This window comes from Pieris rapae, chromosome 2, assembly GCF_905147795.1.
Source record: "Pieris rapae chromosome 2, ilPieRapa1.1, whole genome shotgun sequence".
Lineage (NCBI taxonomy): Eukaryota > Metazoa > Arthropoda > Insecta > Lepidoptera > Pieridae > Pieris > Pieris rapae.
Window position 1 is genome coordinate 8,842,860 of NC_059510.1, and position 24,306 is coordinate 8,867,165.

Below are 24,306 nucleotides of genomic sequence, written 5' to 3' on the forward strand. Positions count from 1 at the left end.
AACATGCCTTGTTTTTACGAACGATAAATTGAAAGCAGTGTTGGCTATCTGAGGTCATGCGTTCGACTCACAGCTATGCTCCAATGAAATCTTTTATCTATGGACGCAATTAGCACTTACGGTGATGGCGAATATCGTGAGGAAATCGACGTCCAAAATCAATATGAGTCAGACACAGAAGACGGATCACCTACTTGTCCATAAAATAAAAATGATCGAATGCAATCTGATAAGCGAGGACCAATAGATGAGCTTGAATACGAAATTTTCAGGATCAATTTCAATATTGTTGTTTCAGTATTGGTTTACGCAAGTTCATAGTTAATTTAAAACCGTTATTTCTGTTTTAGATCTTGTGTGTCATTTCAATATTTTGTAAAAAAAAATTAATCAATGGTGCCACAACATTTTTCGGACTGGCCTGATTTCTGTTGCAAACAATGCTCTTATTTATATAATAAATATTTTATTAAAATTAATTTTTGCGGCCATCATTGACTTGAAAAAAAATCGAATGCCATAATTAAGGTTACAATAAGATTATGTTATTATACGACCTCTGATGGAGTCCAAATTCGTCCAAAGCATTTTCCAATAATTTACAGCTATCACTTTTATGTCATCTTTCCAGGTTTCTGTGGGCGTATTCGCACTGGGCCATCTACTGACCCATCTACCATAACAAACGCTTGAAAAAATAACTTGAATATCTTCGTTGATCTTTAAATAACTATCGTGTAAACTATTAAAGGTGTCAAACGAACCTTGATATTAAGCCCATTTTTCATTACGTTCTCAAATAGCTATTAATTACTTCGACCTTATCACTCTCGTGTCATTTTGCAAATGAATAAACGTGACAAAACATTTTTGGCGTATTGACACGTTAATGTAACGAAAACATTTAGATTAAATTAATAGAGTGCCATTTATCTTTCTTCAATTCAAGTAAGATTGAATTATTCCTGTGTTTATTTTTTAATATTAAAAAGCAAACTTAATAGTGTATTAAGGAAAAACTAGCGAATATTACTGGAATATATTGCTGAGAAATGTAGAATTGGTTGTTTGAAAATACGGAAAACATTTTTTAATAGACAGAGCAAATGGAATGGACACACAGTAGGAAGACTCGTAAGTGCGTTACCGTTTAAGAATTACCTTTTAAGAATTGGTCTGTTATTATCTTAAAGAATGCAAAGTCAAATTGATTCGGAACTGCTTTAGTAAGTAGCTAGTTCTACATAGTGGTAGTAGCAAAAGGTACCCTAAAATCGCTGAGTTGCGGAATGATGTGCACAAAAAAGCGTTTATCGTATATCCATAACTTATATTTTGTTATACGATTTTACCCATAATATATTTAAAAAATAATTATTATTAATCCATTAGATATATAGTATAATGGACAACTTTGAGTTATAGAAGTAATCTCAGTCAGTAGTTCCATCTACGACGTAACTTGCTACGAATGACAACGAGCTACGAAATACGTAGCTCGAATCGTCGGGCGAATTCCATTGTAAATTGCCTTAATAAAGAGTTCTCTACTTCAGTTAAGTAAAATTTTATAATAGTGGGGCTTCATCAAACAACAGTATTTACGTTAGACGTTGTTATAATCTATATCATAGCCTCATAAAAGTAAAACTATGTGGGAATAAATTCATATTTTCATCCTTGTTAGTGTCGTGTTGAAAAATAGATATTTATATTTATAATAGTTTACAGATAGATTCTTATTAATAAAATTAAAAATCGTTCATAGTTAATAATATTTTTAATACAATTTTGAAGTATAAAAATTACAAATTATTAAAAACAAATTAAGCATTTAGTTTATTGTAGTTAGCCACTAATCACCAATGATCTTTCCATTTATGTGCGCATTTTAGAATCGCCCGTACGATGAAGAAAAACATATCTTTGACCCGGAACAGGCGACGGCGTGTGTCAGGCACAGAAGGTTGATCACGTACTTGCCTATTAGAAATGATCACGGAAAAGACACATAAATCTGAGAACCAGACTTAAAAGGGTGTAGTGTCATTAGTTTATAACAAATTACTAAAAAAATAACACTCATAATCTTGAATTTCAAACTATTGTTGCATATTACGTTGCGTAACTAGATATAGTTTTGGTAATTATAATTTACTAAAAGCCGAAGTATGATGTTCTTAACGTAATAGTGACATATTAAGAACACTACTCACTCATTATAGAACACTAAGTCACTTAATAAACATTAAGCTATTCCCTAGTATGGAGGACACCGTGAGCAATTTTTGCAAAATCCCTACATCTTTTAGTCGATACCTACTCCGGGGAAATAAATACAGATAATACAACATTTTCTACAGCTGTGATACTTTTTGACATTTAACACCTTTGTCATCAGTCACTGTGACCACGCACGCTGTAAAGCACGCGAAACGTCGGTTAAATTTAAAATTATGATTATATAATTATAAGTTTAAATACAATAATACATACAATAATTTCAATCCGTTAAAAAAGTGTTTTTCTTTAAATATTCCCTAGTAGAAAATTAAGTCAAGTTAACATTCCGTATTAGCCTTAATTATTGTATTCATCAAGTTGCACTCTTTTTGTGAACTTTATTGTAGAAAAAAAAATAGTGGCGTTCGGAGTACTAGTTCTCAGACAAAGTAAAGTGACACGGGACACGATTTAGCTTTCAGAAAACGCTGTGGACCGCCATTATAGAAGCCAGGCTTATTTCAGCCTTGTGAAAATAAGAAAAATAAAATGAGTCTGAAAAAACCTTTTTTCCAATTTTCGAATCAAGATATTAAAATGAAAGCCTATTGTTACCTTTTACCTTTACTTCAGATAACTGTACCATACGGGTCCTGATATGGCGCACTGACGCAAATATATTTTTAAAATGCTACATTTAATACTGACCTAGCACAGCTTAAAACTTTTAAAACAGAATAAATTTTAAAACTAAATCAAACACTGCATTTTTCTAAGCGTAACATTTTGAATGAACCAAATTCTATCTTAAGGGCAAAATTCGTACACTAAAATACCACAGTGAATTGACCAAATTAAAATTATCAGCAGACAATACCGATGGCATGATTTGACACAAAGGACTTTCGCGGCTCATCGCATCCAATATTAAAGCTACCGCAGCGTATAACTCACTAGGGTTAACGCATTTTGTTACTATTACCCTGAAAAAACATACTTTTAACAGCTATATGAGGTATTTTCAGAAACTATTAATTAACCGACAGAAGTTGACCTATCGGCCAACACCCTCTGTCTTCTTTGCCGATTAGTAAGGATGCCAACAGGTTCGAATTTGATGACGTGGAATATGTGATACCATGATGATTTTATGTTCCAAAAAGAACGTATTTTATTTTATTTTTTTGTCTTTATTCTTCTTTATAACCAAGTAAACCGAGTTGTATATATTTATTAATATAATTATTTCATATGTATTTTATCAAAATAATAACTCTGATTGAAACATTTGTTTTACGAATTCATTTTTTCTTAAATACTCTTTGACAATATTTGCAGCACGCATTCTGTCAATGTTATGTCAAACCTCATAAGGTTATCTACATCAAAAAGTTTAAATTGTAAAAGCGTTATATATGCACTGAAAAAATAATTGCTAAAAGTGAGGATTTCTTAATATTGTGGTTTTGGTATTCTAAAATATTCCGCGCTAATATTGTTGTTGAAAGAAAAAATTAAGAAAATTTCTTAATTCTTTCTTTCAACAAGAATAACAAACAAAAAAGAAATAGCAAAATCGATATTTTTATAAATATAAATTATTACTAAGGTGTACCCTTGGCGCAGTTACTCGTGTTATCTAAACGCTGACTATATAAAAACGATAATCTTCAAGTCTTATCGTGTGTATAACCCTATGCGGCTTCAATGAATGCACACACGACAGCAGGTTACCTGGAAGAGGTGACATCTCGTTATCAGAGTCTACGTGCTTCATCGGCGCTTCACAGCATTATAAAACTACATATAGAAAACTTTTCATTTACTAACCTTTGCCCCTTTTTTATTCGTAAATTGCTCTATGTAGAAACCAGATTTTAATCAAATATTACATAGTCCCGTCCACGTATGCATGTTATTTAGTTTACGATTCTTCAAATTAAATAAATCATTTTTGTCGTCATTTTGTAAATGAATTTAGTACCACGGATGCTTTTTTAATACATTTTACACAAATCCTGGAGTTAACTCGTTATTTTCTAGAAATAACTCATGTGTATGTGCACAAAAATAGCAAAAAAATCGGCTTTAAATCCTACAATACACGCTCCACCATTAAAATCGGCAGCGTCTATTTAATGACAAACCGGAGCTCTGATTTTAACTTTGGATTAAAAGTATTTGTTTAATTTGTGCCCATATATTTTTTGCATTGATTCAATTTATGCAAAAACTTATTTTCTAAGCTCTGACTAGGGAGGTTTCCCTAGAAAATAACTTTTTCTAAGCTCTGACTAGGACCAGACTGACCAGAGCAAACACAAATACCAGTAAATAACTAAAATAAAATAACACTTATGTCTTAAATTTAAACCATTATTGTATCAATTACGTCGCGTAACCAGGTATAATTTTGGTAATAATAATTTACTAAAAGCCAAAGTAATTCTTAACGTCTTAACTTCATTTAATGAACATAAAGCTATTATTGCCTAGTACATTTTCAGGAAGGTGTTGTGTCAAGCCAACTAAGCAATATATAATAGCTTTTTATAATTTAGCTTAACAGTCTTTATTACTCAGTACGTCGCATTCAATACAGTTTATTTATTATTTATTTATTTATTTACACTTTGTTGCATTACATAAAAGGAAAATATTAAACATAATTTAATGACAAGCAACTGGCGGCCTTATCGCTTTAGAGCGATTTCTTCCAGACAACCACTGTTAGTAAAGGAAAAAAAAACCACTATGAGTATATTAGATAAGGTAGGCAAGAAGTGCAAAAATAAAAAGGGAAAAAAAAAAAAAAAAAAAACAAAACATACTTAACAGAAACAAAAAGAAATAAAAATAAACTAAACTGATACAAGTTACATAAAACAAAACAAAAAGTAAACAGTGCACATGAATCAGGACAATCTAAGATGAAAAAGATCGCTCTCACGTCAGTAAGTAGTTAGTGGTATGACATGGACAGGAAATGTTTATAAAGCAGAAATTTAAAGGAAGATAGAGAAGGAGCTAAGCGAATAGTGACGGGAAGTGAATTCCATAGCCGAACTGCTGAAACCTTAAAGGAATCGCCAAGAAAAGAGGAGTTATGAGATGGGATTTCAAGGGTATAGTTTTCGGAAGAGCGTAAACTATAGTTATGTGAACCCAAAAATTTGAAATCATTTTTGAGATAAGAAGGAGTTTTAGGATTGAACAGGATGGAATATAGGAGATGGAGAATATGAGCATCACGTCGCTGTCGAATGGGTAACCAACCTAGCCGCTTACGGAACGCAGAGATATGATCATACTTTCTTAGACCGAAAATAAATCGGATACAGAAGTTTTGGAGACGATCCAGTTTGTTTAGCAATTCCTCGCTCATATCGGAGGAGCAAGAATCGCCGTAGTCCAGTAAAGGCAGGAGGAGAGATTGTGCCAGTGAGGTTTTAGTACTAAAGGGAAGGAAATTACTGAGACGTCGGAGGATACTAGAGGCACCATACAATTTGCGGCTAACTTCTTTGACATGCTGCTCCCAGGATAAGTTTTGATCAAATAAGACCCCCAAATTTTTAACTGCACGGCTTATATTTAAAGTTACGCCGTTGATATGTATAGGTGGTACAGTGGCCCAATCAATTCTCGTCGTGAAATAGGGGCTGCCAATGATTATGACTTTACTCTTGTTGGGATTGATTAGAAGACCAAAATTTTTGCTCCAGTCAACTATCTTTGCCAGCTCATAGTTTGTGGAATGTATGGCCTGCGGGAGATCATCGAGACTTGATTGAACGTAGATTTGGAGATCGTCAGCGTATAAATGAAAATTAGTAGAAAGACGGGACGTTAAAGAGTTAATATAAATAGCGAAAAGAAGAGGAGAAAGTACGCCACCTTGCGGTACGCCAGATTCAATGAAACTCCATTGAGATACGCAATCGCTTGTCTTAATGCACTGGCGGCGCCCATTAAGATAGTTAGAGAACCAGTTAACAGCATGTGAAGAAATATTTATAGACCTAAGCAACTCCATTAAAATTTCAAAATTAATAGTATTAAAAGCGTTGCTGAAATCTAGTAGTGTGAGAATTGTGAGTTGTTTGTGGTCCATGCCTTCGCGAATATCATCGGCTACCCTGACCAGAGCAGTAGTCGTGCTATGTTCAGATCGAAACCCGGACTGAAGTGGACTCAGTATGGAATTTTTGTTAAGGAAATCATTTAATTGATCATGTATAAGGCGTTCAAGTACCTTGGATAGAAAAGGCAGAATTGAGATGGGTCGAAAATCAGAAAAAGTACTAGGATTAGCCTTTTTGGGGATAGGGATGATAAGTCCATCCTTCCAGCAAGAAGGAAATTCACCTGTAGAAATGGAAAAATTAAAAATATGTGTGATTACAGGAAGTATAAGAGAGAGAATAGGTATGATCATAGCGCGACCAATCAGGTCAGAACCAACAGCATTGGAATGAATAGACGAAATACCAGATTCAACGTTCTGGCAAGAAAATTCAGCGAATGAGAAATATGGAAAACTAGGACGAGGGAGAGATGATATATTCTCAAGTGTTAAATCCAGATCGATATTACTTAGAGTAGAGTGAGAGGTAAAATGGGCGTTTAGGCTGTTTACCTCGATATCGGGAGATATGGAAGCACGTGGCGGCTTACCGACACCCAGAGATTTTAAAAAATTCCATGTTTTTGAGGGATCCCCACTTGACACTGAGTCGTGAATGTGTCTTCTCTGCGCATCCCGACAACGCGTGTTGCAACGGTTGCGCAAGGATTTGTAAAATACACGATCCTTGTCCGTTTTGGCTGTTCTCATCTTGGCTTTAGCACGGTTTTTTTGTTTAATCAAAGTTTTGATTTCATCATTGAGCCAAGGAGCAGGTAAATGCTTGAGTTTAACTGGTCTCAAAGGGGCATGAATATCGAAAAGATTAGTAATGGAGGAATTTAGTAGATCAACTTTACCATTGAGGGTGGGACACTCGTAAATCGTGCTAAAGTCGATTTTAGCTGCATCAGTAAGCAGACGCTCGGAGTCGATCGCAGCAAAATTACGCCTAAGAACTACGGTGGGTTTTAGTTTGGGAGGTTTAAGATTGAGGGACAAATAAAGGAGATCGTGATGAGAAAAGGCAACAGCAGGAAGTTGGCCATGACTAGTGACTAGGTCAGGAGAAGAGGTAAATATAAGGTCCAATAGGGAAGGAGTGGAGCCTGGGACTTTGTGCGTGGCGCTAAGTGGCAGGTTATGAAGATTATAAGAGTCAGTGATGGAGAGCAACTTTTTCGATCGACAGTCGTCTTTTATTAAGCAGGTATTGAAATCACCCATAACTATTATGTTTTTATAGAGAGGCGCAAACCTTTCAAGAGTATCATCAAAGCCTGAAAAATAGTCGACTAAGAGAGAAGGAGAGTAGAACACTCCAAGGAGAATTTTTGTTTTACTGAGCATAACCTCGATCAGAAGATGCTCGCATGCATTAGGTGGTGGAGGTTGTGGAGACATATTGACAATAGTGTAAGGGATGTGCGATCGTAGGTAAATAGCGACGCCACCTCCACGCATACCAACTCGGTCATTTCTTATTAGGTTAAAACCGGGGATAGAATAGCTGATGGAGGAGAGGGCTGGAGACAGCCAAGACTCTGATATGAGGATAGCATGAATTTCGTTGGATACAAAGGTTGTCAACAAGTCCAAATGGTGAGCAGGAACGCTTTGTGCATTGATATGAACGGCATTAAAGTGTCTGGATTGGTCTTTGAATAAAGCCGTGAGGATACAATGCAAGGGAGGGGGAGATGTTTCAGCGCTATGGAAAGAATCGTAATCTGACGAAGAGACCGATGCAAATTCAGTAGCTTCACTATCGTGATTCATGTGTTAACAATGATATTTATCTATAGGTGTACTAAGTTTATAAATTTTTAACTTATATAAACCGCTAATATTAGTAGTGTAAAAGATAATATAGACACACACTTTAAAAAAAAAATAAAATAATAATAATAATAACAAACTTAACTTAACTTAAAAGGGTTAAATAAACTAATTTTAACTATATCTAAAAAAACAATTTAACAAGCGAATTTAGATATCGTTTATAGTGGAAAGTTATTGTAAAAGCTTATGACATCTCCTAACATGTACTTTCACAGATCACAAAAATAATTTTATGATCTGTGGAAACACACATAATCGGTCATTAAACTGACAATCACAACCTTTGACAGTGTCACGTCACGTTTCATGTTAATACTTATAGTCTGTCAATGGGCTAAGGATTACAATAAGCAAACAAAGTTGAAGGTTACAATGTACCAATGATCAGTTTAAAAATTAATACAAAATGAAAACTAAAAGAAAGAACTGTTTAACACATAAAACTCACTACATGTACCACGAACACATCCCAATGTGACAGTGTCAAAGAATCAAACAATCATCGCCTAAACAAAAAAACAAACTTGAACATAGAAGTACAAGAAAATCACATACAAATATAACCCATACAAGTTATTAAAACTAAATGTTGTTGGTGATTGCTTAATGTGACACAAATTTAAAGATATGCAAAGTGTGCAGCTAGCATATATACACATAATTGAACATAGAACTACAAGAAAATCACATACAAATATAACCCATACAAGTTATTAAAACTAAATGTTGTTGGTGATTGCTTAATGTGACACAAATTTAAAGATATGCTAAGTGTGCAGCTAGCATATATACACATAATTGAACATAGAAGTACAAGAAAATCACATACAAATATAACCCATACAAGTTATTAAAACTAAATGTTGTTGGTGATTGCTTAATGTGACACAAATTTAAAGATATGCTAAGTGTGCAGCTAGCAACAGAAACATAATTTGAAGTTGAGCTAACCCACTTTAAATCAGTTCTTTGTAATCTTCCTGTTTCTAGATTTTAAGTTGGGGGATGCTGCCTTAGTATCGGTAGTAGAGGGTGGGGTGCTTGCAGGAGCCGCATCAACATCTTTAATTGAATTGACACGGCGTCGCTCACCATTAGCATCAATAACAAAAATGTGGCCATTCCTGGTCCAACACTTGCTTACTCCGAACCGCCTTCTTGCTGCCATAAACAAATTATGCCTGGTTTTGGTCAGAAACTCAGATAAGGTGATACCGGTCCCCTTTAATTCAGTTTTAGCCAACCAAATCTTGTCCTTGTCACAATGTTCCCGTAGCTTAATTAGTACTGGGCGAGGCTTGCCGTCACGTCTTATGCCCATTCTGTGACATCTACTAAAACTAGCCTTATTTAAGTTTGGGCATTTGAGCAGCACGGATAACATGTTAGCTATTGTACCTGGGTTCTCATCCTTTGTTTCATTGATGCCATGTAACAACAAGCACTTACGTCTGCTGCGCATTTCCTGCTCCTCTTGCACCTTGAAAAGAATTTCCATTTGTCCCTGAAGATTCTTAAGGCAGAATAGAACAGAACTTTTGAAAGCTTCAAACTCCCTAGTGAGCGGTGTTTGCTCCAGGGATGGAGACCTTTCCTGTGCTGCTAGAAGCCGCTGCTGGAACTCATCCATCTTGGTGGATACCATTACTGACACATCAGTCAATGACTTTTTTAGCTCTTCCATAATAATAATGTATGTTGATTGAGAAATAAAAGATGAGGGTAGTTTTCAACAAATAAAATTCAACAATGGGATAATTATTAGTATCTGAAGGATATAATTGAGGAAAAATTAGCGATTCATAAGTAAAACAACACTAGTACATCACTAACAGTGTAAGTAAAATAATTTGAGTTAAGAAACTATTTTTAGTTTACACAAAACACAGAGATACACCCACACAGAGATACACCCCACACACACCACAGTTTAGTGATATATTTTGTCCTTGTTGGGTTTTAGTTACAGATAATAAAAAAATACATTTATCCTGATCGTTATATAAAGAGTCACGACTTAGCATTAATTACGAAGCCCTTATATTCAATCTGTATTCGATTATATTTATACATTTCAATCTTACCCGAAGAGACAAATATATCAGCTAGTAGATCAGAAATTATCAAGTATATGGGTCTGAATTAATGAGGCTCAGCTTGTAAATATTATCTTTTCACACTTGAAAATAAATTTAATACAATATCCATTCGCCTCACTTCAAAGTAACCACGTTTATTTCGATATTTGATCCCGCCAGGATAGAACATACTAAATTGCACACGTACACACACTAAATTTGACTAAAAGGCTCGTTTTATAAATATTTACTTTATCTCTTATATTGGAAAAAATGTTACGAGCTACAATAGATATTTATGGAAGCTATAAAAGACAATAAAGTTGTTGTCGTTAAATTAAAACACGTTTTGTTTCATATCGCGCACAGATAATATTTTTTTCAGTCTGTTTTAATAAAAGCAATTATAACTTACAAACTAACTACAAACATTAAACTAGAAACACAGTAGAACTTAATAACTACAAGAAAAAAATCTTACATTCTTACTTTCGGTGAGCAGAATAATGCAGTCCGCTCTACGCTTCAAAACTATTGTTGAATTCAATTCTTCAGGTGGATATTTATGTATAAATTTAAAACGTATTTATTTATTTATTTCGTAATCCTACAGCTAACATAAATTATAAATAATTACAAACAAATATACTGAAAATATAGCCAAAGATGGAATACATGATACATTTTACTACAAAAGGATTATTTTTTTAACTTGAAAACATAACTTTTATTTTGCGCTTAAATTTATTGAATCTTGTTAAACGCCGAGTAAAAAGATTGTTACATAGCCTGCTTAATTGTACTACCTACCCTACTTCTTACAGACTGACGTGGACTATCAAATTAAGATGCAAATACTGGAAAACGATTCAGGTCAATCTCTTTAACTAAGTTTTTTCCTTCATAAAAAATAAATAAAATAAAAATAAAATAAAATAAAATAGCCTTTATTGCTGAACTTATTTTTACAGTAATTTTTCTTACAAATACGTTTATAACTTTTAACAGTTTCTTTTCTTTTCATAAATCAGGTATCGGTAAACGGTCGTTTCTACATTTCAGCTTGTCTTTCGACATAGGCCTCCTCTAAAGATTTCCACTCTGTTCTATTTTTCGCTATGCGCGTCCATATTGGGCCCGCCACTTTTTTGATGTCGTCCTCCCATCTTCTAGTCTGTCTGCCTCTGTTTCTTTTACTATCTCGTGGTTGCCATTCAGTTATTATTCTCGTCCATTTCTCCTTCTTCTCTCTTATCATATGCCCAGCCCACCTCCACTTTAAGCACCTGTATGTTGTGTATGCATTCTTAAATTTTGTTTTGTTTTTGATACATTTTAGTTTAACTCGGTCTTTTCTTTTAATTCCTATTGTGCTTCTCTCCATTCCATTCTGACAAACTTTTATTTTCCTTGCTTGTTCTTCTGTCAATGCCCATGTTTGGCACCCATATAGTAAGCATGGTAAGATACACATATTGTATATTCTCCTCTTGTTCCTCATAGACATATCCTGGTTCTTCATGACTTCACTGAGTGACCAATATCTCTTCCAAGTATTAGTTATTCTTCTTTCTATTTCTTTTTGCATACATTCCTCAGTAGATATTAACTGTCCCAAATACACATACTCCTTTACATACTCTATTTCTTCATCATTTACTGTTATGGACTCTGTTTGTGAGGAGTTAGACATTACTTTTGTTTTCGTTAAGTTCATTGACAGGCCTGCCTTCTCACTTTCTTCCGCTAACTGTTGCAACATTTCCTTTAGGGTTTTCGGGTTTTCCGAAAATAAGATTAGGTCGTCTGCTAAGCGTAGGTGACTCAGATTTTCGCCATTTATATTTAGTCCTTTATTCGTCCAATCCAGATTTCTGAATATCATTTCCAGAACTGCTGCAAATATTTTTGGTGAAATTGGGTCTCCCTGGCGTACACCTCTCTCAACCGGAAATTCTTCGCCTATAGATTCTAATTTTACTTGTGTGGTGCTTTTTGTGTATACGTTTTTCAGTATCCGTATGTATTTTGCATGTACGCCTTGATCTTTTAGTGCGTCCCAGATAAATCTATGTTCAAGTGTGTCGAATGCTTTGTTGAAATCCACGAACCCTATGTAGTAAATTTTGTTATATTCTTTAAATTTCTGGAGTATTTGTCTAAGGGCGTGTATGTGGTCTGTTGTTGAAAAATGTCTACGGAATCCAGCTTGTTCTTTGGGTTGATTTTCTTCAAGTGTGTTTGTGATTCTAGATAATATTATTTTTGAAAACACTTTGTAAATATTGGACATTAAACTGATTGGTCTGTAATTTGCTATATCTCCTTTGTCACCTTTTTTATGTAGTAGTATAATTGTAGATTTTGTCCAATCCTCTGGAATGTTTTCCGTATTGATAATTTCATTAAATATATCTGTAAGTCTTGGAGCGATTACTGGTAACGTTGCTTTTAGAAGTTCGTTTGTAACAAGATCAGATCCAGGGGCTTTATCGAGTTTTTGTGTATTTATTGCTTTTATGGTTTCTTCCTTCATTATTTCCGGTATATATTCTTCATTAGTTATTTCGTCGTTTTCTTTTATAGTGTCTTTCTCTTTTTGACTTCGGTATAAGTTTCGGTAGAATTCTGTAGCGATTTTTAATATTTCGAGTCTTTTACCTGTACTATTACCATCTTTCTTTCTCATACTTGGTATCCAGTCCTTTTTGTAGTTTAACTCCTTCAATGCCTTTTTTATTCCTCCTGTCTTTTCTATGTAACTTTTCATTGTATTAGATCTTTTAGTTTTTCTTTCTTTCCTAAGTTGTTCACTGATCTTTTTGCTTACTTCTGTTACTCTTTGGCGGTTTCCTTTAATTTCCTTTTGTCGTAAAAGTTCTTTTCGTTCTTGTAATAATTGTTTGATTGTAAGTGAGACTTCTTTCTTGATACTTTTGTTTGTTTTTCTGGTTACTGTTTTTAGTTGATTTAGTAATAGGTTGTACTTTTCTTGTATCGATGGATATTCTTTCTTCTCTAATTCCGCGGCATCTAGAGATGTTTGAAGATTATTAAGTAATAGTTTAGGGTCACCTGAGTATTGTACCGCTAATTGTTTATTTTGAAATCGTCTTGTTTTCTTGAACATTCCTGACATCGCAACTCGAACCATCCTATGGTCTGTGTGGAAGTTTAAATTGTTTATGATCGAAATGTTCTTGAAGGCTTTTCTATTATTAGTCATAATAAAATCGATTTCATTCTTATATTGTCCATTGGGTGAGATCCATGTCCATTTTTTGATGGTTTCCTTTTATAAAAACTGTTTAGAAGACTTAATCTGTTTTCCAGTGCAAAGTTTACTAGTCTTGTTCCGTTTTTGCTTCTATTTCCATACCCATAGTTTCCTATGGTATTTTCTTCCCCACTATTTTGAATCCCAATTTGTCCATTAAAGTCTCCCATCACGATGACGTTTTTGTGTGCGTTATCAATAGCGTTTTGGAGATTTTCATAGAATTCCTCAATTGTTTTTACGTCCTCTTTTTTATCAGATTCAGTTGGTGAATATGCCTGTATAATAGACCATCTCTCTTCTTTATCTCCGTTCACGGGCAGTTTTATATTAAGGATTGCAATACGTTCCGAGAATCCACTAAGTTCTTCTATGTTGTTGACTAGATTTACTTTCACCATGAATCCAACTCCATACAGCCCGGGCGTCTCCCCTTTATAATGTAGTACGTATTTGCCATGGTTTTCTATACCTTCTCCAAATCTGCGCATTTCGCTAATACCTATAATATCCCACTTTAACTCTTCTATTGCCAGCTCTAGTTCTTGGAGTTTTTCAGGTGTTCTAAGAGATCGACAGTTAATAGTTGCTATGTGGATGTCATTTACTTTGTTTCCTTCCTTTCCTTCATAATAGTTTATAAATGTTGTATAAATTGTTGGTATAGCATCCATTATAGATACTAAATTGTGTAGTATTTTAAGCCGTTCTTAGAGTTGTTAGCTCCTAATGAATTGTTTGATAAATATATATTTTAATGGAGTTGAGATTCCAGTAGATAACAAATTAATAATTCAATAGATACACGTGTAGCTAATTTTAAATGCCTTGTTAATATAGAATTGCTATAAAAAGCCCGGATTAAATGCTTAGTCGTGAGAATACAAAATGAATTTCTGCGATGTTATATTATCATAGTGTTTCATTGTTACTCGAGAAAATTCCAACATAATATCAAATATAGCTTCGTGTACTTGATAGTACAATGAAATCGAATACGACTCAGATTGCTGTTCCATGGTTCTAGGAATAACTTCATATTGCATTGACGAAGTAGAATGGATTTTAGTTGAAATATCAACTCCGAGGTGAGCTATTCCTGAGTTTTTAATTAATCTGTAGGTGTGCACTCTTTCAGATACCCTTTCAGTATTGCTCTGTTGTTTACACTGTAAACATATCACCAAAAAATCTTATACAAATGAGTTGTGGACTTGTTCAAACGGCACTCAAAAAAGTGCGTGTGTACAAAGTACACATGTGAGAAGTGAAACTTCTTTGTAAATTCATAATTACTGATGATCACGTACCAGATATAAACACTCCATGCATTTGTATATGTATATTTATCAATCAATCAATCAATCAATCAATCAAAATATCTTTATTCATTTAGGTAAACATGTACACTTATGAAACAAAAAAAAAAACAAATTAAATTAATCATCCTTCGATACACACTGTATACGTGCTAATGTTAGTATAAATAAACACAAAAAACTGCGTGTAATGCACAAGACGTTCTGCGACAGAATTTTCATCTAAAGTTCTAATATGTAACTACTAAACGAATACAACAAACGATAGCGTGTAATTTTAAATGTAAAACGCTGCTGATCTTCATGACGTTCCTTAAAAATATTACCCACATGCGCCTACAGAAGTTTCACTTCAAATAACGTTTCTCTAAAAATATATTTTCGTATGGAAAATATAATAACGGATAACAAAAGGGAAGCGCATATTTGTTGGAAGAGATTTACGCCCAAACCCAATAACATATCTATTAAATTCTGTCAATAACCAATCCACGCATTGTAATAGCCATCGTTCGATATAAGTTATCTATGGTAGGTCGGATCGGTGTATGTAGATAGACCTTTGTCTGAAAATGACAGTTAAACTGTGGCAATATCCTATCTTGAAATGTTATCCACCAGTTTTTAAAATAATGAAAAAGATTTTGATATGTTCATAGACATGTATATTTTAATATTATTTGTACGATTTATTTACTCTATTTGGTTTATTGATTATCAAATATGAGTATAAAGAGTGAAGAGGGTGCTTTCTATCCGTTGACAAAAATGGATTGTCTTCATATAGTTTGGCTATTGGGATGCAGATAGCAGTCCGATCGACTGTCACGGTCTGGTCCACAATCTCTGATTAAAAACAATCTGAGATTGTAGATGAATAATTGGGCGTAAGAGACTGTACGTTCCGGACAATTATCACCGCTGCCGGAAACATATCCTTTTAACTGTGCCTCGCACTGTCCAGCGTCAAGAATCTCCACTTCCCCCTTTACTTTCGAAGGTTAATACTTCTTTTAGACTCTTCGCCGAAAATCGACCAATATAATATATGATTTTAGAATGTACTTAATAACTTATTTGTATAATAATTATCGTGGAAGTTTGGCCATACATAGCTGGAAACAAATTATTAGTTATCGTTTGAGACTTTAACAAATGTATAATAAAAGTTAAGTTAATTCACCGTCTTGCATAAAACAATATATCTTTATTGTCATTTTTCTAATCTGAAATTTGTTCCCTCTTTATCTACTTCCCTAAATCTGCTGATACATTAGGCCCGCCTTTCGGTCGGGCAGGCCAAGGTCAGGAAGTTAGACCGGGGGTCACTACCGGCCGGAGGTCGAACGCGCTACCTCTCAGCTACTTTATGTAAAATATTAAATGTTCTAAGAGTACGTCAATTTAATAATACGTTTTATTTAATTAATTATAGAATTTAATAAAGGCAGTAAAAAGAGATGAGATGCTGCAAGAGGTTTCGCGCATTCTTTACCAAATAATAAAACGCATTTGTTTTGTAATTATTTATGGTTTTTATTTTATTTTATTGTGTAATTATCTTATCTTGTTTATGTTTTTAATTGTATTTTTTTTAATTCCTATTTTGAGCATAACTTATGTTTACATATATTGTCGTACATATTAGATATAAGATTTTATAAAATTATCAGTAGATTTCGTAATATGTATGATGTTGTAGACTGAATAAAGAAATAAATGGTTAAATAACAAAGCATACGCAATATATATTTATTAAATAACGATTATGCCTTCTAATCTAATTAATAATTACTAGTACTACGATTGTAACGCAGTAAATTCTAAAACGACTGTTTTGTTACAATCCTCTTTTGTAGCAACGTGAATTTTCATTTGTTTAAGAACAACTATTTTCTAATCGATGTACTAAGCTTCTCCATGAAACTGGTAAATAAAGATTAACCAGTAATATTATCGGATCAACAGTCAAAGGTTATTTATAGGGGAATATATCATCCAGCTATTATTACAAGCGCTCTCAACTAAGAAAATCTTCAGAATACATCTCGGCAAAAGAATTCGTTCTTTTTCGGCCTAGATAGTTGCGAATACAACCTCCTCTCGTTAATCTAGTCGTATATCTCCCGCCTTTGTCGCTGCAGACGTCACGGGAAATATATATGAATCAAACTCAGAAAACAAAAACGCTTGGTAAATGGCTTTGAGCTTTTCTGAATGAATCGTTATCCCTTTAACTTAGTACTTAAAAGTTATAGATCTTACGAGATATAGTGTATGTAATTATGTAGAATGTTACTTATCGTAGATTTTTCATCAAAAATTGATTGATACACCTATTTATTACTTAAATAATAATGAACGTCCCATAACGTAATCTACAATACACAATTTTATAGAATATTCATGGAATACGTACAAACTCAACAAAATGGTTCAAAAACAAAACGATGTTTAAAACGTCATTACGCCGTTCAAAAGTTTTAAAAAAAATGTCGAATTAATAACATTCCTTTGGTTTTAAATTAAGTCGATTATAAAATGTTTCAAGTCAACTAAAGCAACGAACACTGTACACGATTTTATTTTAACACAGTAACTGTATTTTCTTTCAAACGTCTATAATGAGAGCGATGATAAAAATTTACAATCTATTTTTATACGGCGCCTTGTGCCAAAGATACTTCGAAAACAAAATAATAAAACAATTCAGTTCTCACGTATTGAAGTCATCATAAATAATGATACACACAAATCATGACAGTGCTACGTTACTTTGATAGACAAGTGTTGGAAACTTTTTTTCCGAAGACTTTTCCACATTAATAATCGAAAAGGAGGTTTATTAAATTATTTAAAAATAACGTTACAGATACTTTGTCAATAATAATTCGATGGTTACGCAACACAACAAAATTAATATAAGGTCCCCTTTTTAAAATCAAAATAGCTAGAACTAAAGATTAGATTTGTGTTCAAACTACAGTCAGAACAGCAATAAATACTGTGTTAGGCGGAGATTCCACTCGTAAATGATGACATCCTCCGTATGAGTATCTTAGCTCTGAAGTAACCCACTCATTAGGGCAGTCAAAAGTCCTTTAACTGCACTACAATATTTTCGTGCAAAAAAGGTTTTAATTCTAAACCCACAACTGTGGCACCGAAAAAGTTAATAGTAGTAAATATGTAACTTAACTAAAACATACAAGGAATAATCATTAACATAAAAGTATGTGTTTAGTTTCTATTTCAAACGCTGATTAACCATGATAGTTATACAGAATTTGTTTATCCACCAAAACTTTCGCACATCTATTATCCGCTCACTCGTATAGTAGGTAAGTAAAGTATAAAAAAAGTTTATAAATCACGTTGTATTTATTATTCAACTACGGATCATTCCGACTAAATGAAATGGCATAAATGAAAATTCTATTCAACGACCGACCGCTTTAAGTGGCGGCGGAAGCGTGCATAGACTAACTATGTGACATTAGCAAGTTACCAAGTTTCAACGAAGAGAACTACTTACTAATAAATTTTCATATTACCTTTAACTCGGCGGACGGTGGCTCTTCAAATATTCAAGTTTCTCCAACTTTACCAACGCTGAATTTATTCTATTTTCCAAATAAGTAACTTTTAAAGCAGACCGCGTTTCCCACAGAGTTGTTAAGACTTTATATGATATGTAAATATTATACAGAATAGCTTATCGGACCTGCTGGCAATGTAATATAAGTTTATATCTAGTATGTAACGGAAACAAAGTTTACTATCGCAGTACTGTTGGGACACGTGTAATATACGGCTACAATCATTACGATGACGTCATACCCGGAATCGCAGAAACATAGTTATTTCGACAGCCAATCCTATATCCACCTTAGACACTCTGTTGGGCTCCTCTTTTCCGGGCTTTAGAATCGGTCTACGTGGTTAGACAGGTCTAGGTTCGCCCCTTTAGGTTGAAAGAAGAGTACATCATCCATACAATTGAAGTTGAAGTTGATATTACTAATTTGAATTAATTAATGTATATATACATTTTCTTTTCTTTTTTTTGTCATTAATATGTAAGTTTAATATGTGGATGTTGTTTAGTTGATATTTAGTGTAAAATGCTGTGTACAGATATAATTGGAAATCAGATTTTCAAATGTTGTTTCGTGTGTAATAACTGTATGTATGTAATCAATCTGTTTTCTGTTTTTGTAACAAAATTTAAAAATAAAAATAAATAAATACAGAATCATCTTTGTTAAAAGTGCAAGTTCAATATCTTATATCGATATAAAGTGAATTTCCTTTAATTCAAGAGCTTTGAGCTCGTAGTATCATCATCTGCTTTGGACAGTCAGTTACCGATAGCCTCATGAACATGAAACTAATCACACAGTAATCAATCGAGGCTAGGGCACAAGCTTACAACGATTTGTTAATGTAACTGCTATTAATCGTCGAACCAACATAGGTTTTGTCAAAGAAAAATTACTGTACCGTGAAATTATATTAATTGTTTCAGCTTTTATAATAATGAATTCGGGAGATGAGGAGAATGAGAATGAGGGAGCTAAAGTATTTTGATATTGCGTAACTATTCAAAATAAATATTCAAAATACTGTACTAACAGGGATATTGCGTATCAATTAAAACTATGCATAGCATATATAACTAAATGACAATATATACCTTTAACCTGTTAATATTAAGCGGTATATTAAATATAATACTATGCTATTAAATATTATTTAGTATTTGTTTATAGAAATATCATATAACCGAATACAAAAACAATTATAAAGCCAATTAATGTATTTTAGTCCCTCACAAAATACCAAAGACAATAAATATTAGAAGGAGCATGTGTGAGATGAACGTAGATCGGGAAGGAGGTGCTCTCGAAATGATACTCATTCGTAATGCAGCGTCCGCACCGGTCAACGTGGCGTTTAGTAGTGCCGCCGACGGCTGTAACCATGTAAAGACACTAGTGGCGCCAACTGGTGGTGGCCGCGCTGTCGAACACTCCACTGGACCCATAGAGGTTACTCCTACCTGCACGCCTTGATACAGAACTGGCCCGCCCGAATCTCCGGAACATACAGCACGGGCGACACTCGGTGCTAAACCGCAAATGCAGGGTTCCCAACCTGTCCGCTCGCATGATGTCGCTGTTAGTTGTACTGAGAAGAGCTCCTCGCCTAGTGCTGACCGCTCTGATCGTCCGAATCCCAGCACTGTTACCTCTTTATTGTACATCTCACTCGGAGAATACAGACTCATACCACTGAGCACATCCATGGCTGGAGCGGCACTCAGCCGCATCTCATTTCGCGTACGCACCAAACCGACGTCATTATGCAGCACCGTGACATCCAGCCCTTGACCCTCATCTGTCTCACGCACTTCATACCTGCATATACATCATATATTTTTAAAAGGAAACATCGTATAATTTGGTAGGTGTTAACTAGATATGATGATGATGTTAACTGCATCTGGCGCAGGACAAGACGCGTTTCAGAAAACTGACGGCGAACCTCCAGTAATGGAGAGGCACTTGAAGAAGAAGAAGAACTAGATATGATACAAAATTTAAAATCGCATCGGTAACTTGCTTGGGATGCCTGTAGAGATATTGAACGGGCGTGACGTCCCCCTCAGGCGAGTTGGGGCGGCGCGTATTGTACTTGACATATGCGAGGCGGCGAGTGACACAATGCGCAGCGGTTAGCGCCCAATACGGCGCAAGAACAGTTGCAGAGCATCGCGGCCCCCAGTAGCGGTCAAGGAGTGCGCAGGCCGCTGGGAATTCTGCAAGAGCTGCCGCCGAGCCCCCATATACGCGCCGCCCAACCGTTTCTTGGCCGCCACCACTTCCATCTTCCAATTTACGAAAAAACGCGTGCCTCGTTGCACTTGAATCCACTGCGTTCCATGTGAGAATAAGTAACAAATAGTTCCACATTTCCACAAAAAAGTTCAAAAGTTCTTATTAGAGATGGTTACTAAAGCATTGTTGTATATTTCTTATTAATGACATTGCTGTGTCAATTTCGATTCGAGCTGTTTAATCATGACGTAGGCGGGTGATCATGTCGACTTCACAGATAACTAAAACATTTTCCAACTCTTTTTATTTTATTTACCATTTTAATTTATTTTTAAAAAGGCACATTAACGAAACATATAAACACCTACTGAGAACACACAACATACAGAAAAACAATACTTGTTTGTTCATTAATCACAAGTGTGCACAATGTGAAAAGGGAAACATGACAATGATGCAACAATAATTGATACTAAACAATAAAAATAAATAACAATAAACTAGATTAAGAAATACAAATATACAATATAAAAAAATAGTATATTTCTACATTGCAATTGTTATTATCAGTAATGGAACAACAATGGCTGTAGCATCTTACGCCTGAAGACATGGAGACTGTGATAAAATGGATCAGCCTCGCAAGTACTCAAAGCGAAAATACTGCAGATATATTCAGAGAAGCATTACTACCAACGTTAATCCTCACAGCCCGGACGTATAAGAGGACTGGAGTGTTTCTTGTTTTCTCTTTAAGAGAAAATCACTTGATTTAAAACATTCTATTTATCTACCAAGATTTTTTTTATGAATCATACATTTCCTTATCCCCGAGTTTTCTTTTTATACATAAACAAAATTTAATATTTACAGATGGCGTACGTTGACTAGAGCGCGGCATGCGGGCGCGCCATGAACTCGACGGCGGCGGCGGCGGCGCTGGAGTGCAGTACGGACGTGGGCGTGTCAGCGCGGGACAAATTGATCCGATTCGTTGTGCACGGTGTGATGCTCAACGCCATTGGGGCGGGCGGTCTACTCGGCAACGCTCTTGCCGTACTAGTGCTGTCGCGCCCGCAAATGCGCTCCTCCATAAACTGTCTTCTGGTGGGGCTAGCTGCGTGCGACACACTACTTATCCTGACCTCAGTGCTTCTGTTCGGCCTCACTGCTATATATCCGTACACTGGTGCGCTGCGCTACTATTACTACCACGTATGTCCGCGTTTAACGCCCTATGCCTACCCACTGGCCAATGTTGCGCAAACCATGTCTGTCTATCTCACATTGATCGTGACCGTAGAACGATGGGTAGCTGTATGCCATCCCTTCCGTGCCAAAGCACTGTGCACCTCATCGCGAGCGCGCTGGTATGTACTCGGAACAGCAGTATTCGCACTAATCTACAACGCGCCCAAGTTTCTCGAAGCCGAGGTGGTGGAAGAGCGCGACATCGAGACCGGCGAAGTGATCTACTGCGTACAGGCCGATATGCGGTTCCGCAACGAAACATATGTGGCCGTATATATCCATTGGATGTACCTAGTAGTAATGTACATCGTACCGTTCTCGCTACTGGCAGCATTGAACGCTCGCATCGTGCGGCAAGTGCGACGCGCGCAGGCCGAGCGTGCCAGGCTCTCGCGGGTTCAGCGCCGCGAGCTCGGACTGGCCACCATGCTGCTAGTAGTAGTGCTCGTGTTCTTCTTATGCAACCTATTGCCGTTAGTAACCAATGCCTTCGAGGTCTTCCTCGGGGATGCGTTCGACAATCTCGACCCACTAGTGAAGACGAGCAACCTGCTGGTCACAATCAACAGCAGCGTGAACTTCGTAATATACGTCATCTTCGGCGAAAAGTTCAAACGGATATTCCTGAAGCTATTCTGCGCTGGACGAACTCGACGAGATTCACCGGAACACACGCGCGACGACTCGTTCGCATCAGGTGCGGGTGAGCGCGTGTCACTGCGACTGCTGCGGAACGGCACGCTCCGCCGGTCACGAGGCGCGGCAGGGCGGCGCCGATCACCCGCGCCCACCGTCTACTACCCCGCGCCACCAGCCACTCCTTGCACGGAAGTCTCGCTGGCCTCGCTAGAGACCTCGTCTCGCAACAACGGTGCTTCTCGACTACACTTCTGACACAACACATGCTCGCGGACTCACAGGTTCCAATAGCGAGCTGTGTAAATAGAAACAAATATATTTTATGAACATTAAAAAATATATTTCATGTTTATAGACTCTAATAGATATTTTATATTATTTAGGGTTACGCTCCAAGGGTGGAAAAAGACAGTATTCCATAAGTATTATAATGTATAATAATAAATGTTATTGTCTCTGAGCTACCTTTTAAGGTCAACAGATATGACAGGAAAACTATCTGAACCTAACTTAGATTTTGCTCACACCGATTAGAACTTTATAAGTATTTAAAACAATTTTGTCGCTGTGTTCCTTACACTGTTGTAAATAGTAATCAAGCATAATTAAATACAAAATACTTCTTCAATTAATTTTTGACATTTTATGTTACTACTACAACCCATTATAGCATCGTTTAATTAATTATTCTTGCAGTTAAGCTTATTGTTCCGTGACGTATGATTAGTTGTTCTCTTTAAGAGAATAATAATAATAGTAAATAGCTGTATTATAATAGGTTGCCTAAGACATAATTTAATATGAAAATTGATGATCTACATGTTCGACATGTCTAATAAAAATAATTAAATGTGTTACTTTTATTTTATATTATATTCCACACCCTACAATAAAGGAACCATTATAACAAACAATGACAAATTTGTAATTTATTACTTTTTTCGATATCGACATACATCAAAGAAGAAAAGAAATATGCAGAGACGGAAAATTTTATCTAACTGCCCCCAACCGATTGCAAATAGTGAGATTTGCTGGCTTCACCTGCCTTGGACCAAATTCAGGACATACTTGAAACAATTTCTATAATAGCCCCATTTATATAAATAACATATCTGCGACTGCGACTCCATCCCTTAGGTCGTAGGTTCGATCACCAGCTGTGCGCTTTGAAGAAAGAATGTACATTGTACATTGGCTCGAACAGTGAAGGAAAACATCGTGTGGAAACCGGCTTGCCTTAGACCTAGAAAGTCGACGGCAAGTGTCAGGTATAGGAGGTTGATCACCTTCTTGACTATTAGATGATGATGAAACAGATACAGAAATCTAAGACCCAAAAAGGTAGCGTCACGGTTTTTTTGTCTTACACCTTTTTTTATCGACGAACATAGTGTTCGTATTATTATTTTATTGTGTGATCAAAACGGTGGCGGTTTTCTAAATGGATATTTACAGATCGTTAGTCGCAAGATGGTTCAGGCCCGCTTCCATATAATAAATTTTCCTTGACAGTGAGATTATTTTCACGCGAAAAAGAAATCTGAGATCAGCTTTGCGCCTTTTCTTATCACATTCGTCTGATTTATTCAACTTTATAAAGTGCCCGAGAATAAAATTATATTAATTCTTGTTTCATATCAATAAAGTACAAACCGATATCGTAAATAAATTTTAACGCCTATATTTTGTGTAACGAAAATTATCAGAA

General features: G+C 35.4%; 2 protein-coding genes across 3 annotated transcripts in view; one reads left to right on the forward strand and one right to left on the reverse strand.

The window, feature by feature from the left end:
* LOC110991887 (FMRFamide receptor-like) overlaps positions 1-23,740 on the forward strand; it is an 84,462-nt gene extending 60,722 nt beyond the window's left edge. For both annotated transcript variants that reach the window (XM_022257445.2, XM_022257447.2), the window contains one exon: positions 21,579-23,740. In XM_022257445.2, the coding sequence (XP_022113137.1) occupies positions 21,618-22,850 (1,233 nt within the window). In that variant the 5' untranslated portion in view covers positions 21,579-21,617 and the 3' untranslated portion in view covers positions 22,851-23,740. The remainder of the gene's footprint in view (positions 1-21,578) is intronic.
* Positions 19,697-20,843, reverse strand: LOC110991858 (chymotrypsin-1-like). The gene is made up of 2 exons (XM_022257399.2): positions 20,491-20,843; positions 19,697-20,285 (listed from the first exon to the last, which is right to left on the reverse strand). The coding sequence occupies exons 1-2, from the start codon at positions 20,838-20,840 to the stop codon at positions 19,697-19,699; spliced, it is 939 nt and encodes a 312-aa protein (XP_022113091.2). The 5' UTR covers positions 20,841-20,843.
* Positions 23,741-24,306: the final 566 nt, after the last annotated feature.